The 16,643-nt window shown below is 47.7% G+C and overlaps 1 protein-coding gene across 4 annotated transcripts in view; it reads left to right on the top strand.

Moving 5' to 3' along the window:
- PRKG1 (protein kinase cGMP-dependent 1) overlaps positions 1-16,643 on the top strand; it is a 376,397-nt gene that overhangs the window by 160,485 nt on the left and 199,269 nt on the right. For all 4 annotated transcript variants that reach the window (XM_069018843.1, XM_069018838.1, XM_069018837.1 and 1 more), the window contains exon 3: positions 2,312-2,425. In XM_069018843.1, the coding sequence (XP_068874944.1) occupies positions 2,312-2,425 (114 nt within the window). The remainder of the gene's footprint in view (positions 1-2,311; positions 2,426-16,643) is intronic.

Below are 16,643 nucleotides of genomic sequence, written 5' to 3'. Positions count from 1 at the left end.
GTGCCTCTGCTCCTGCTCCAGTGTCAAAGATGGGATACCTCCTGCTTTCGATTCCAGCCTTACCCAGGCTCCTGTCCCGTTCAATCCTTCTCTTGTGCACTCGGGAAAAATGGATCTGTTTTCTCCTGCAGCAGCTGAAGTTTGGCTAATGAAGTCTCTGGTGGGCTGGTTTGTGGCTTGGTGGAAAAATGCAGTGTCTGAGGAGACCGGAGAGGTGCTCAGCTCTGGAAAAGCACTTTGGAAAAGGGGAGGGGGAGCAGCAAGTGTGGGCTCGGAGCCCTGGAACACCCTCTGCACTGTACCTGGGCTAGTGGGCACCAGGCAAAGGGGATCACGTGGCTCTGACCCTCTCTTGAGCCAGTCAGTCTCTTCCTAAAGATCTCTTAGGAACTGGATCCAGCTGAGTCCAGAGGCTGCAGAGCTGGAGCAGCTCATCCTTGTAGGAACCCCACAGGGACAGCCCCAGGGCCCTGTTAAAACCCCAGTACAGCCGTGCTCAGGCACTGCTCGTGTTCTGCATGGGAAACCTTTCCCCTGGAGACAGTAGGTGGGACAGCTGCATTCACACCTAAATAACTTGGACATTTTGCAAGTTGATCCCCTCTTCTGAAAGAGAAATTAATTTGGTTTTGTTTTTTTAGAACATCATTTTGTCCATTCTTGCCAATACCTGCAGTATCATGCTGGGAAATCTTCTCGATACTTTCAAAACAAATCTTTTCACTTCCTCACCAATATGTTTCACATGCCCCCCAACACTTGGGAATAATGCAATCCCATCTGTGCATACTGCTCAGAATTGTTCATCTTTCTTTGGAGCCCATGAACCAAAAGTGAGGTAAAGTCATTCCCTTTGCAGGTTTTTGTTGTAGAGCTTTTCCCGACAGAGCTTTTTGCAGAAAAAGCTGCTGAAACTCAGTTCTGTTAAACAAAAAACGACATCCTTCTAAATAATTTAGGAATCTCTGAAGTGTGTGAGGCCCCACTAAAGGTTGATGTCACTCATTCTTGAGATAAACATCTATTTTTGTGCTTCTAATTAGATTGATACTTAATATAAAGAAATGAATCAAACATTTATAAGAACAATCATAAAAATTAACTTGTCATGAAGACATCTGAATGCCCCCCAACTCTGCTTCTGTATTACAGAAAACACTGCTGCCATTTTACTCTCCCACAGCCCAGGTAATTTTTAGGTCACAGTAATTACCAAACAGCCACTTTCGGCTTGATAAATAATCATCTTTCCTGACCTAAACGAGTCTGTGTTTCAGTTCTCTGATTGTATTCCGTGATCCCTTAGGCTGTTTCCCAGTTTGGGGTGTGAGGGGAGGCTTTTTAGTGGCCGCTGAGATTGGAAACCTTCGCTCCTTTTCCCCCGCCGTTTTTTTTTGGCGGGAATAGCCCCGTGGCCCCGTCACGTCTGTTCCCTCTTCCTTCCCTCCTCCTGGCTCTTGCTTTCTGAATCTGGCTCTTCAAACCCGGGAAGATTTAAAAGATTGGTCACTTCCAACCTCCCAGGGTGGTCCAGAGCTCCCTTCTTTCCATCTGACCTTGGATTTTAACCCCTCCTCCCACATCCCTTCCAGGCATGGTACAGGTAAGCTGATAAAGCAGATTTTCCCTCATAAAATGAGATATTCTGAAAGGTAAGGGGTGCAGAGATGGGAATTAAATAATAGCCACGGGTCAGAGTAATTTTCTTTTTGATAGTAGTTCTGTTATTCATGGATGAGTGTTCTCAGGGATTAGTTTCTCAGGGAAAATGAGCAAAATTACGCTGCCGTTTTCATGTGTGGTGACAAAGACCTAAATCTTTTCCTTTTTAACACAAAAAATTGGGGGAAATTTCACCTGAAAGTGTAATACGTGAAACAAAGTTCATACTGAATTTAGTGTACTGTAAGTATGTCCAGACCGTACAGATGCTCCACTAAAAAACCCTCAAGTGTTGAAAATTTCTGTTTGCAACAGCTGGTTTTGACCTTTTTCTGCATTTATGTGCTCTCCTTCATAATACATTTAATTCCTTTTGAAGTTGTAGGGCTCTGGTGTTTTTTGTTCACAGCACAGAATCCCAGGATGGTTTGGGTTGGAAAGGACCTTAATGCTCATCCCATTTCATCCCTGCCATGGGCAGGGATACCTTCCACCATCCCAGGCTGCTCCAAGCCCCAGTGTCCAACCTGGCCTGTAATCAAATACATTTTAAAACTCAAATCTGAAAAACATTATTCTTCTTTTTAAAATGCCTGAAATTATTTAATTGCCCTTTTAAAATGGTCTTTTTCTCTTCTTTTCCTCACAGATGGGAAGGTTGAAGTGACAAAAGAGGGAGTGAAGCTCTGCACCATGGGACCTGGCAAAGTTTTCGGGGAGTTAGCCATCCTCTACAACTGCACCCGGACAGCTACTGTCAAAAGTAAGAGCATTTTGGATGTTTTCTTATCTCTTCACCTGGAAGTTGCAGCCTCTTTTAGATGTTTCATTTCTCAGTGAATTAAACTCTAGGGTATGGATTTCGGTATGGAATTTAGCCACTGTGTGTGTGAAGAAGATGCAGAGGAAATGCTTCATTCAGTCACTCCAGTTGATCCTACCCCATGCAGAGGAGCCTGAAGCTTATACCACAGTTTCCTTACAATTCCTGCTGAATCTCATGATAATTTTTTTTGTTGTTGCTTAGAAGAACCTTTCTGACCTGTGTAAGTCTTCAAGGGAAACTCAGTAAGCCAAACTTAGTTTTTGTTCAGGACAAGTCATTGTTTTCCCACTAAGCTGACTAAAATAAATCAGGAAAAAGAATCTGGATGGCACTTGACCCCCTGCTCTAAACTTCTCAGCACTTCTCCTGTAATCTTTTATGAATGTTCTGGGCAAAGGCTTGTCTTGCACAATTAAGCAGAGGAAATAAATCAAATTGCTATGTACAACTTAAATAGGTTTTTGTTTAAATTCAGATGCAGAGCTGAGATGTGGGATATAGGTTATCAGATAGGTGACTGAAGCAGAGAGAGATAGTCAATAATTGTGTGGTTCTAAGAGGAAGGAGTCAGAAGGGTACAGATGGCACAGAATAACCCAAACAAATGGTACAAACTTGAATAATACAAACTAGTGGTATTCTTGTACCAGAATAAGGAGCTGTGTGAGTCCCTGCTCAGAAGAAAGCCTTTTCCAAACACCTAACTGTGCTTCAAAAAGAGAGCAAGGAAAAGACCAAACGGGCAGGAATGAGAAAGCAGGAACAGATAAGTGGATTATTTTCTGCAGGACCTGCTGTTTTCCATAGTGCTGAAGGACCTGACCCATGGTCTCTGTTCTCACCTGTGCAAACCTTGCCTTTTCACAAGTGCTGGGTGCCTCAGGTGGTGGTGATAAATTCAGATGAGCAGCAGCTTTGTGTGATAAATACAGCTGGGAAAGGTTAGAAAGAGCAGACAAAATGGTCAAATCCTAGAAGAGGCAGTGAGAGGATGGTTGTTGTTTAGTTCCCCTTAGGAATGCAGAGCTAAAAGGCACCTGATCCTCCACTCCCACGAGTGGAGTCCCCCATAACCACTCTGTTCCTGTGGCCGTTCTCACCTGGTTGTGCAAGGGACTCCCACAGGGAATTGCACACAGCAGGTTTTGCTGTCAGATTTCCTCTTACCGCCTTTTCCACGCCCTCAGGCTCCCCTCCTGAGCAAACCTCCAGACTGGCATGTAGCACTCAGCTGTCCCAAATCCCTTTGTCCTGGTTAAACTGGGGGCAGCAGTAAGGTCACTGCTCCAGCCATCCTCAGAGAGACCTTGCCTCGAGGAAGAGGAGTGTGTGTTCTTGTTACTCTGGTCCTTTCCCACCAGGATTGTGTAATTAGAGTTCTGCTGGGATTTAATCTCCTTCCCAGGGCCAGCGAGGGACTTGGAGGAATTTTATCTCTTGTTAGTGCACAGATCAGTAGCAATTGTGGTTGTAATGAGCTTGGGGAGCTGCTGCAGCTCGCCCTCACTGAGCTGAGGGCCTGGAGGTGTTCACATCACCTCAGGGCATGGTATTGACTTAGCTGATCCTACACAGCTTCAAACACCCGTTTGTTCCTTTGGGAAATGAGCAATAAATGTGGCAAATCCCCTTTCTAGGTGAATGGTGGCAAGTATTCCATTACGCCTGGGGATAACTGCTGCTGCCATTTTACACTCCCACAGCCCAGGTAATCTTTAAGTCACAGTACTTGCCAAACAGCCACTTTCGGCTTGATAAATAATCATCTTTCCCGACCTAAACGAGTCTGTGTTTCAGTTCTCTGATTGTATTCCGTGATCCCTTAGGCTGTTTCCCAGTTTGGGGTGTGAGGGGAGGCTTTTTAGTGGCCGCTGAGATTGGAAACCTTCGCTCCTTTTTCCCCGCCCTTTTTTTTTGGCGGGAATAGCCCCGTGGCCCCGTCACGTCTGTTCCCTCTTCCTTCCCTCCTCCTGGCTCTTGCTTTCTGAATCTGGCTCTTCAAACCCGGGAAGATTTAAAAGATTGGTCACTTCCAACCTCCCAGGGTGGTCCTGAGCTCCATTAAGCCTGGGGATAACTTTGATCGTTCCAAGGTTTATTCCAGGAGAAATGAAATTGGTGACTGTAGTGAGATGAGACACTCCATCAACACTGGTGGTGAGGAAGTGTCAGGGGGCATCATCCAGCTCCCATTTGGAGACACACTTTAACTCAGGGCTTCCCATCGTTCAGGAGAGAGCTTTCCATCACCTCCAGAGCGTCAGGAGTATGTTTTGATGTGCCTGCCTGTACTTGATTACGAGGAATTTAAGTGCTGCTTTCTGAGGGATGAAGTTGTGGCAGAGGCTGAGTGAAGGATGGATTTATGGGGGTGTTGAGCTCAGCATTGCAGCTGGGCCATAATGAGGTGTCAGCTGAGTTGACACCTCCTGCTGCAGCTCGGTTTTATGTGTACCCTGGCTTTGGTTTGTAAATAATAAAGATTTTAGTGTCATTACTCACTATTAGTCTACACGGGCTTTTCAGCTCGTGCTCACTCTGCAGGAGCAAACTTCAAATATAAATCACAGGAGGAAGGGCTTTGTCTTTGCAATAGAATTTAGGAGACATTAAAATTTAATGATTCTGATCTGACTCCTGCCTCATAACGACCTCTTTAATAAGGCAGTCCAGGGCTTTGCAAAGCCTACCCCGGAAGCGCTATCATATTTTCTCCCCATTATTGCAGTCCTAAATAAAAGCAGGGTGGGATTTGAGTTCAAGCAGGGCCTGGGAAGAACCCAAACCCTTGGGTGTTGAGGAGCACTGGGAAAGGCAGGGACACATCTCCTGACACATGGCCTTCTTTTAAGATAAATGTGCAATCTTTGACATCTGAATTTGGTTTGATTATTCCGCAGCATTTGCTTTATGTTTCCAGATAATACAGAAAGAATAATGGTGTGTGGGGGGGGGTGGGTTGGGGTTTTTTTGGTTTGCTTTTTCTTCTTCTTCTGGTAGAAACTGGTCAGTCTGCTCCAAGTATGCAATTGTCAAGGCTTTCTGGCTCCTTGAGGCTCACAGATCACCTTCCATGGCACACTCAGTGAAATCCAAATCAGCTGTTAATTTCTCCCTCTCCCTGTGTTGATTATCCAGAGTTCTAGAGTGTCTGCATGCAGACCAGGATGCTGCTTGCAATTCAAAGCAGAACCACAGACTTTCCTTCTTGATTCCAACAAATAATTAAGTCCAGAATGAGGAAAACACCACTTGTTACGGCTACACCAAGAATGATGTCTCTGATCCTCTGCTTTTACAGACATGGGTGGTAAATAGAGCTACGAGAGGTCAGCAAAAAATGACAAAAAAGACAAAAATCCCCCCAGCTGAATTGAGGTTGTGTTTAAAACATTGTGAGTCTTCATTTTGATAACAGAAAAGACGTGGGAGGAAGTGAAATTAATCTGCCGTTAATATTGTGCAGAAGCACTCATTCCTCTTAAAGAATAATGTGTGGAGCAGATTTTTGCAGGTGATTTAGGGCAGATTTTGTGGAGGGGGCAGATTCTCCATCCTCTGAGGATGTACTGCTTATTTTAGAAGTCGTCTTAACATCTGAAGTGGATTCTCTTGGGGGCAAAAGTCAAATAAAACCATCCCCTAGAAACATCTCCATGCGAGGCTGATGATTTCCGGGGAGTTGCACTCCACACCAGCCCATGTTTTCAGGACAACTATTAGCAAAAAAAAAAAAAAAAAAAAAAAAAAAGCAAGCAGAGGCTGAAGTTATTAAACTCTAAATTATGTAAATCCTTTTGCTGGCCCTCAAAAGGCAGCACAAGAGTTCCTCAAGCTGCTGTGCTTGCCAGCTGCACTAATTGTACAAAACCCGGCGTGGCGCAGCGGGATTAAGGCGGGAGCTCGGCCGTTCCTTGCCAAGCCTGGATGAGTTTGGATTTTCCACTGCTGTTTTTGTTTTAATGGAGTCCTGTGCACTGCTTGCTGCAGCCCCAGGAACGGCAGAACTTTGTGAGGAGCTCGGGAACATGGATAATTTGCAAGGAAAAATAAGGCAGCAGCAAGTTGCCAATTAAAACTGCGGAGACTCGTTAAAAGCCTTGCAGGAGGATGTTGCCTTCAGATGTTCTCCTCTAATGATTACAGGAGCCAGGGTAAAGTTTGTTCCACTGTCCTTAAAACATGCTTTGGAAAGAAGTTGACTTTAGACACTCCACTGATTAAAATCTCTCTGATATTACTTGGAGATCAGAAACCTGGGATGGCCCAGCCAGTCTGGTGTGCCTGGTGGGAGAGAAATGGATATATAAATGGATATATCCTGGGAGAAAGTAATTTAAACTTACCCTTCCACTGCCTGTGTTTTTCTGTGAACTTTACAGGTTTTGCAAGTAATGTGACAGAATGGGTTTGGATTATTCTTCCAAGGGGATGATAATGAGAAAATTATGTTGAGGACAATGGATGAGGTGTAGCAGGGGTTTTTTTCCCCTCTTCTTGTTCAGGAGCACCTTCAGGATGGTATCTCCGTAGCTCTGGAGATACAGGCACAGGGATGGGTGGTCCTGACTGAATTTTTAACTGAGGGACAGACCAATCCAAGAGAGATGAGGAAAACAGAATGAAAATTTTATTCACCACCTGGGATCATTGTGTACCTGAAATATCCCCAGGCATGTTGGAATAAGGGTGCCCAGGGAAGCTGTGGGTGCCCAGAAAAGCTGGGGCTGCCCCTGGATCCCTGGCAGTGTCCAAGGCCAGGTTGGACACTGGGGCTTGGAGCAGCCTGGGACAGTGGAAGGTGTCCCTGCCCATGGCAGGGGTGGCACTGGATGGGCTTTGAGGTCCCTTCCAGCCCAAACCAGTCTGGGATTCCGGGATTCACAAGTTCCTCAGGCTCTGCTTCCTATACCCTTTTCTAAAGCCTTGAAGGAGGTGCTGGACGAAGAGGTGGGGCAGCCCCAGCTGCTCTGGGCACCCTGTGCCAGGGCCTGCCCACCCTCCCAGGGAACAATTCCTTCCCAATATCCCATCCATCCCTGCCCTCTGGCACTGGGAAGCCATTCCCTGAGTCCTGTCCCTCCATGCCTTGTTCCCAGTCCCTCTCCAGCTCTCCTGGAGCCCCTTTAGGCCCTGGAAGGGGCTCTGAGCTCTCCCTGGAGCCTTCTCCAGGTGAGCACCTGGAGGTTCTGGCATCATGGGCAGCTTTAAGACTGGGTATTTATTTATAGGAAAACCTTTCAGTGTTAAATCCATGTTTAAAAATTCTCTAGACCTGTTTGGCCGAGCAGATAAAGAAACAATAAATAACAAAGTAGCATTTGTTGTGTCTGGTATGGAAGGAGAGTGATCACAGGGGAAATGGAGTGCTTCAGTTGTTCTGAAATACTTGTGGAAATAATTTTGTTGATATTTTTCACGTTGATTTAATTGCAGAGCGGAATGAGCTGAGATCCCATCACTTAAACACGGTTATAAGGAGATGATGACTTTCTCTGTGCAACCCTTGAAGAATTAGTTAATATTAACAGCAGATGTCAGATAATTAGTTCATAAGAGCTCCCATTTCATCCCTTTTTATAGATGTCACTGAAAATGTTGTGGATGTTTGAAATATGGCCAGAGCAGCTGTGAGAAATGAGGTGACTGAACTTTGCTGTCGACAGCAAAGCTTCTCTTTGGGCAGAGTTTGATAAACAAGGGGATGCAATGGAGTATTTGCCATAAATACTAATTTATGGGCTCGGTGACACGTGGTCCTTTCCTGGATTAAAATGCAACAGACAGCACAGGGGCTGGATTTGCCCTGGGAAATTATATAAAATTTCTCATTCTAGACTATTTCCTGGTTCTAACTGGGGAACAAAAAGCCACTTGGTACCAAAACAGACCAATTTGTGTTTCAGAATCAAAGCAACAACTGCCTTCTGTTCTCTAAAGCCACTTTTAGAAGCTCCTTGATGGCATGAAATCACCCCAAGCTGCCTTTCCTGCTGTCCATAGAAGCAGAGTTTTTAAAGATTGTTTTGCCCATCATAATTCAAGGTTTCTTTCTGAGAGACACTGGATTCATTTAAACATTTGATTGATTGTATTGGAGGAGTTGTGCTTCCCTGCATCTCAAGCCCATCGCTTCCAATAAACTTCCACTAAGGGAATCATAGAACAATCTCCCTAAAATAAGCTCAAATATGGTACCAGTCAGTAAAAGTTACTGCAATTTTTATTGCTTTCAGCCAGGGTGTAGCAGCACCATCTCCACTGGCTGATCCCTTGGGACCAGGAGCATCCGGCTGCCTCTGCTTCTCAGGCAGCAATGGGCTCCAGGTCTCTCCAGCCCACAGGGAACAGGAGGATTTTTTCAATGTTAAACCTACTACAGGTTTCAGTGATTATTAGTTTTAATTACTATCCCCCCTCCCATCTTTCATAATACTGTGGGGTTATTGTGAGGAAAAATGTGTGCAAACACTGATGCTAAAATGATTCTTCTCTTAAATACTCCACGAGTGTAATGTCAACGAAGTTTTCCTTGTTTTCCAGGCCTTTTTAGCTATGGCAAGGTTCAGAACAAGGCAGGGCAGCCCCTGGGATGGGGCTCGATCAGTGGAAAGCACCTTCCCCTTGTGTCCGGACATCCCTGGAGAAGAAGAGACAAAATCAGGGGAAATCAGAGATTTGGAAGGGATCTTAAAACTCATCCCATTTCACTCCCTGCCGTGGGCAGGGACACCTTCCACTATCCCAGGGTGCTCCAAGCCCCGTCCAGCCTGGCCTTGGACACTTCCAAGGGGATACAAGCTGGCAGCTTGTGTGGGATTGCCCAGGAGGGGATGGGGAGCAGCTTTTGTGTGCAGTCGGGGGGGAGCTGTGGAGTTTGTTGTGGCTGACAGAGCTGCTCAGAGTTGTGCTGGGAGTGGGTGGCCCGCTCTGGACGTGGCTCTGGGTTTTGGGGATGGCTATTTTCAGAGTGTGAGGTGTGGGTGGAGCAGATGGATGTGCCATGTGCTGTGTACCACAGTGCTGGGGGTTGTATTTAATGTATGGATAACAAAACAGAGGCAAACATGTCTCTCCTACTACCCTGCTGACTTTAGTAGTGGGGTGTTTTCCCTACTTTTCCCCATCTGCCATTGCTGATTTACCTTTAGGAATCTGGAATCCCTTCCAGCAGGCTCGGTGTCCTCTTGTACATCACCCTGCTCGTTTTGGGGCTGGCACCACAATCCAATCTTTCCCAAAAATACTCAGCTGAACCTGCAGCAAGCAAATTGTTCGCCACCTCCTATTCAGGGAGCACAATCCCCTCAAAACTGAATTCTTGGAATCAGCACAAAGAAAAGGTGAAAACAGCAGCTCGTCCTTCTTCCATTCAAGCCCTCCTAAATTCCCAGCTGGATGGCAGTAGTGGGGAAAGTTTCTCACATGGAGAGTACTAGGAGGAAAGCATTCCCTTTCCCCGCAGCACACGAAAGATAGAAGGTGTCTATGGAGAAGGTGCATAGAACAAAATCCCAGCCATGTTTATTTCTCCTGGGATCTTGGGATCAGCTCAGTCAGGGGGCTGGTACCAGAGTCTGGGCCTCAGGTTTGCCCCTGGCTCAGCTGGGCTGGATTTTCTGCATCCTTTGAATGCCTGGGCACAAACATGGAGCTGCTCTTGGCTTCGGAGCTGCTGGGTGTGAAGAGTGGATGCTGTTTTGTCATTGTGGGGCTTCTTCACAGAATCATGGAATGGTTTGGCTTGGAAGGGACCTTTAAAACACCATCCAGTGCCACCCCTGCCATGGGACACCTTCCACTGTCCCAGGCTGCTCCAGTGTCCAGCCTGGCCTTGGATACTGCCAGGGATCCAGGGGCAGCCCCAGCTGCTCTGGCCACCCTGTGCCAGGGCCTGCCCACCCTCCCAGGGAACAATTCCTTCCCAATCTCCCATCCAGCCCTGCCCTCTGGCACTGGGAAGCCATTCCCTGGGTCCTGTCCCTCCATGCCTTGTCCCCAGTCCCTCTCCAGCTCTCCTGGAGCCCCTTTAGGCCCTGCAAGGGGCTCTGAGCTCTCCCTGGAGCCTTCTCTTCTCCAGGGGAGCACCCCCAGTTGTCCCAGCCTAGCTGCAGAGCAGAGGGGCTCCAGCCCTTGGAAGATCTCCGTGGCCTTCCCTGGACTCTCTCCAGCAGCTCAAGGCCCTTTTTTTGTTGGGGACCCCCAAGCTGGAGGCAGCTCTGCAGGTGGGATCTCACCTGAGCGAGGCAGAGGGGGAGAATAGCAGAATAAAGGGCTGGGCTGCTCCTCCAGCTGGGAAGCTGAGCCTAAACCAAACAGAGCCACTGTGGAGGCTCCTGCCTTTCCAAGCTGAGCTCCTGTGATCTCCCTGCTGATGTGTTCTATGGGAGTGAAGATCCCTGGAAGGTTTCTAAGGGCACGAGTGTGACTTTGCAGAGGAGGGCTTCACCCCCGGTCTGCTGCCAGGGGTGAAACTCCAGCCTGAGGGAACAAGGAGCAGCCTTGCTGCTATAGATGTTTTGCAGACAATTCCTGTGTTGATAAAAGGAAATCTCTTCATTATGCAGCATTCAGCATTCCATCCTTACTGCTGGTACTCTCGCCATGCTTTGATTGCCTCACGCTTTGATAGCGGGGCCGCTCGTGTCTTGATTTCAGGGATGTCGTTTGAAGTGAGATTTTTTTAAACAGCCCAGGCATTGAGGGGAGATGTTTCAAGTGAGGAGAAGGCTGTGTAGGGCAGCTTGAGCCTTCCTCTGCCAGAGCTCTGTATTACTGCTCTGACATGTCAGTTTAAAATACTGATTAATGCTACACATCAGTTACGCTTCCTAAAAGAAGCAGAATTCTGGAGAGGAGCTGAAAATCAGTGTATTTTCAGGGGTTGTGTGGTGTCTCATCAGAGTTCCTGGCTTTTTCAGCTGAACTGCTCCAGGACCCAACAGCTGACATCTCCATAGTATCAACCTTCTAACCATAAATCCGTTTGCTTGTGGCAATGATGCAGTAATAATCAAATTGATGGAATAATAATAATTCCAATAGTAATAATGATTCCAAGGATGGAATCATTGAGGCTGGGAAAGACCTTCAGGATCATCCAATCCATGCTGTGCCCGATGCCCACCTTGTCTGCAGCCCAGAGCACTGAGTGCCACCTCCAGCCCTTCCTTGGACACCTCCAGGCATGGGCACTCCAAAGCTCCCTGGGCAGCCCCTGCCAAGGCCTGAGCACCCTTTCCATGCAGAAATTCCTGCTGCTGTCCAAGCTGAGCCTCCCCTGGCCCAGCCTGAGGCCGTTTCCCCTTGTCCTGTCCCTGTTCCCTGGCAGCAGAGCCCGACCCCCCCGGCTGCCCCCTCCTGTCAGGGACTTGTGCAGAGCCACAAGGTCCCCCCTGAGCCTCCTTTGCTCCAGGCTCAGCCCCTTTCCCAGCTCCCTCTGTATCAAAATTACCCCAAAGTTACCCCAAAGCAGTGGTTTAGGGTTGGTTTCTTTGCCATTCCAAATCCAAGAAAATAAATTTTACCACCACGCCCCTTTCCCAGCTCCCTAATCTGACAATATTTGCTCAAGTTTGGGATGCTGTAGAGGGCTGTAGTTTACTCACATTTATCTGCTCTGAAGTTCCCTGGCAAAGATGGATTTCATATTATTTCAGTGCCAGCATTAAAAGCATTTGGATACCAAATAAATTGACAAAACTGCAGATAGGCTTTTTAATTAAAAAGAAAAGGCACCAAACAACTTCTCTGTATTGCACAATTGAAAAACTCATTATATTTCATGAATTGCATCTTCTCTGGGAATGGAGTTGGAATGGGAGCACTTTTATTTATCGTTAGGCTGCAATAAAACCCATCCAGACAACAGAAACGTTGACAACTGCATTCACTCCTCTGAAGTTACTTGCAAAACCCTTTTACTCCAGAATATCAAAGTCAGTAGTGTTTGAAATGGCTTTGGTGAAGCTCTGCCCTTTGCAGCCTCTGCCTGATGCCCAGCTGGAGGAAATGAGATTTAAACAGTGTCTCTTTTTTAATTAACTGAAGGAATGAGGAGCGTGGGAAGAGGCTCAGCTATGTTTTGTTAGTTCTTTGTTTTTTTCAGGGTAGTCCATGGCCTCTGTACACAGCAGAAAGTGCAGGTGCCACCCTAAAGCTGTCTTCTCCTTTCCTCTGATATGTTCTGGACACCCTGGATTGGTTTTTTCATGGGAATTGAGTTGATCTCCAGACATTTGCATTGAACTCCAGACATCTGAAGCAATCTGACAGCACTGGGAACTAAGTGCAGAGATCTGAACAAGGCAAAATCCTGGCTGGCTTTGAAGAAATTGAATTTTTTCTTTATTTCTTGTGTTTGTTTTTCTGCTCTGAGGTGACTCTGCCTGACTTACCTGTAGTAGAGGGCAGGAGTAGAGGCTGATTAAATTCAGCAACTCACCCAGCTCGGAGCCTGTCTTTTAAACTTGGATTTTCTTCATTGGCAAGGCAAAGGGAAGGATTTTTTTTGGTAGAGTGTCACTGTTGAAGAAAGCAGCTTTTGGGGACTGTGATTGACCCTCTGAACTGGCCCTGCTGAGGGACCTCAGGGCTGTGTCCAGTTCTGGGCCCTCCCGGCCAGAGAGCCCTGGAGGGGCTGGAGCGTGTCCAGGGCAGGGAACGGAGCTGGGAAGGGGCTGGAGCCCCAGGAGCGGCTGAGGGAGCTGGGAAAGGGGCTGAGCCTGGAGCAAAGGAGGCTCAGGGGGGACCTTGTGGCTCTGCACAAGTCCCTGACAGGAGGGGGCAGCCGGGGGGGTCGGGCTCTGCTGCCAGGGAACAGGGACAGGACAAGGGGAAACGGCCTCAGGCTGGGCCAGGGGAGGCTCAGCTTGGACAGCAGCAGGAATTTCTGCATGGAAAGGGTGCTCAGGCCTTGGCAGGGGCTGCCCAGGGAGCTTTGGAGTGCCCATGCCTGGAGGTGTCCAAGGAAGGGCTGGAGGTGGCACTCAGTGCTCTGGGCTGCAGACAAGGTGGGCATCGGGCACAGCTTGGACTCCGTGGGCTGGGAGGGCTTTTCCAGCCTCAGGGATCCTGGGATTCTGTGATTTGAGGGTAGGTCATTCCTGGCATGCCAGACCATCGAGCTGTGGTGCTTTTAGCACCATCAGACACACATGGAGCCACTTGGAGGAAAAACCCCTTTTCTTTCTTTACTTTAAAGAGGCCTCCTGGGCACAGCCCTCTGGGAATTCCATCCCCACTGGGTGAGCATGAGGAGGGCGCTGTGAAACCAAGGGCTCTTCCAGGAGGAATTTGAGCAGCACTGAAAAGGTCACACAGTGTAAGCATCTTTATGATGGGTGTTGGGAGAGGATCACATTCCGAACAGCTTACACCAGAAAAAAAGTAAATCAAGGAGCAAATGGCAGTGAGTTCTCCAAGGCCTCGTGCTGGGAACTCAGTGGGATGCACAGAGCTTCATGGCTGGGCTCATCCTTAGAGGAGATGGGAAGGAGGTGGGAGGAGGAGCACTTGTGGATGGGGAGCTGATGAGGGGGACAGGAGCTGCCTGGAGTGGGATGAATTGGCTGAGTGGGTGTGAAAATGCCACGTGGTGGGTTTGTCCATGTCACCAGCCCTATTTCCGATGTCACCAGCCCCATTTCCATAGGGTTTTGCCCGGATACACCTGAATGCCCACAGCAGAGATGCTGCTGGGATGTGCCTCTCCCCCCTTCCTGGCCCACATTCTCCACTTAAAGGCTGTTCAGCATCTGATTAGATCCTGTATTCTCTGAGGAGTCTCTTGAACCTCTTCAGAGTAATTTTTCGTTCTTTGAATTTCTTCTGCCTCTGCTTTTGTAATCCTTCATCATTTCTGAGCACTGCTGTGATTCTTCTGTTGCGAGAGATCCCAAATACAGATTTATTGTTGTCAGATGCTCTGCTGAAACAGCACCATTGGCTTTGTTCTTTGGGGAAATGGGGGCAATTTTGGAAAATTGAGCTGATTTAAGGAAGCAGGTGAAGGCTGCCGTGCTTTGGGTGTGAAGGAGAAACTCAGGTGCTCTGCCTGTGATAATCACACACTTCCTGTGATCCTGGGCTTGTGCTGGTTGGAAAGGACCTCAGCAAAACTTCTCCAACCTTCCTCTGGGAGAGGAGCTGCCAGGCCAGCCGTGGCTTTGTCCAGCAGGTCTTGGCACCCTGAAGGTGCCCTGAACCAGAGGGACACCTGCTTGGAAAAGAAGTGTTCCTTCATATCCAACCTAAAACTCTCAAACTGCGTCTCCCGAGCATTGTCCTGAGTTCGGAGGGAAGTTTGGCAGCAGCCACTCTGTAAGTGCCCTCCTGGGAGGTGTGGGGGTCAGGGATCCCACCTTTGCTCCTGCTGTTCCCGAGGAGATGCAGCAATGTCCATCTCCCATTGTTCCAGTGCACACCTCTGTGTCCAGGGACACAGGAACTGTGCTGGGAAGGAGTCTGGGTTAAACATTAACCCCCCCCATCATGCTAGAAACACCCCTTTGGGTTATTTTTAACCTCAGAGTGCACTTTTCCTTACAGCTGGATAAACAGTTGCCAGCAGGAGGGAGGGGAGTGCATGGGAATGGGGAGTGTGGGACAGGGGGAGAACGGTCAGGGCTGCTGCAGGTAGTGGTGACAAAACAGGGAAAAGTGTTTAAAACCCTCTTTATTCTGCACAGTGGTGTTTGGGGAAGATTTAACAGCTTTAAAGTGCTCACCTGCTTCAGACTCGGAGCTGTTTGGACACGGCCCAGTTTGCATGGGGACATCAGGGGCCCTGCAGAGCTCATCCCCATTGTCCCACCTTTCCCAGGGGATGGCATTTCCTTTTATTGGAGGGAAAAATACACCTGGAGTGAAGCTCACAGTTTCAGAATGGGTTGAGATTTCTGCTTTGTTCTGGAAGCTTGATTTTGGATAAGCCCGCCTGCCTTTTAGCACAGGTGTCTGGAAAACTGGGGTAATTTGAATTCACACTAAGCCTGAGACTAGAAACTTCCTGGGGAGGGGCTGGTTTATCCCTTACAATCAGCACTGCATGGGGATTCTTGGCTGTAAATGCAAGTAATAGTTATTTGTGTGCCATTGCTGATGTCCCCAGAAAAATCTGTGCCTGCCCCATCCCTGGAAGTGTCCAAGACCAGGTTGGACAGCCTTGGAGTCTTAAAGGGAGTTTTTAAAAACCCATTTTCAAAATGAGGGATTTTGAGTCTTCAGGGAACCAAATACTTCAAGGTTGGTTGGGATTTTTTTATTTGGCAGCACAAATATTTGCCTGCTTCAAATGAATTGTAAAAGCTTTATGGTGTTTGCTTAATCACTGGTGCATTTTTAATTGTTGCTTGACAAACATTGTAATATCTAAAAGGACTCAGTAATTCCCCAGCTTTATGGAGCACTGGGAAAGGAGATAATCTTGTTTTGGCTGCTGCTACTGTAGAGTTTATTGGGGTTTAAAAGAAATCCTCCTTCCAAGTCGAGGGAGATGATGATGGTTGTATTTAACAGCTAATATTCAGCTCCTGCATCATTAAAACAACAACCCCCCTCGGTTCTGGGCAAATAAAATGCTGCATCACTCCATCAGCTAGTGCAAGAAACTGGGAAGCTCCTGGGCTTTGCAGTGCCCTCATTCCCTCCTGGTTATTAACAAAAGCATGGCAAGGCATCAGTGAAAGCATATTTTCCCCTAATTAACCCAGTGCAAACATATTTGCTTCCAGGACTGCCATAAATATTTGTGTGGAATGAGCTTGCAGGCAGGTCTGGGATGGGATACACTACACAGGATGACCATTCACTGCTGTGGTGCTTCTCCCCCATCCTGGTAATCCAGAGCCCCAGGAGCAGCTGGCAAGGCAGGCTGTCCTTCAGCTGCTTTTGGAGCACGGCATTTTGGCAGGAGAAAAGCAGGGATGTGCTGCACTGTGTCCAGTGGGAATGGGAATATATTATATATCTCTTCCATGGGACTATATGAGACACAGATGTAAAACCAGGCGTGGGATCAGGCAGGCTCATTAGCACAGTGCGGGGTCTCGTGGAATGTGTGTTTTAATGGCTTTGTCATTAGTGTCTGGAAAACAATGGTTCCATTCTTGCTGGATTAGTGGTGGGTGCTCCTGAACCCGGCACTCCTGGGGTC

Source organism: Aphelocoma coerulescens, chromosome 6 (assembly GCF_041296385.1).
Source record: "Aphelocoma coerulescens isolate FSJ_1873_10779 chromosome 6, UR_Acoe_1.0, whole genome shotgun sequence".
Lineage (NCBI taxonomy): Eukaryota > Metazoa > Chordata > Aves > Passeriformes > Corvidae > Aphelocoma > Aphelocoma coerulescens.
Note: the sequence above shows the minus strand (reverse complement) of the source record. Positions and strands in the feature narration are given on the sequence as shown.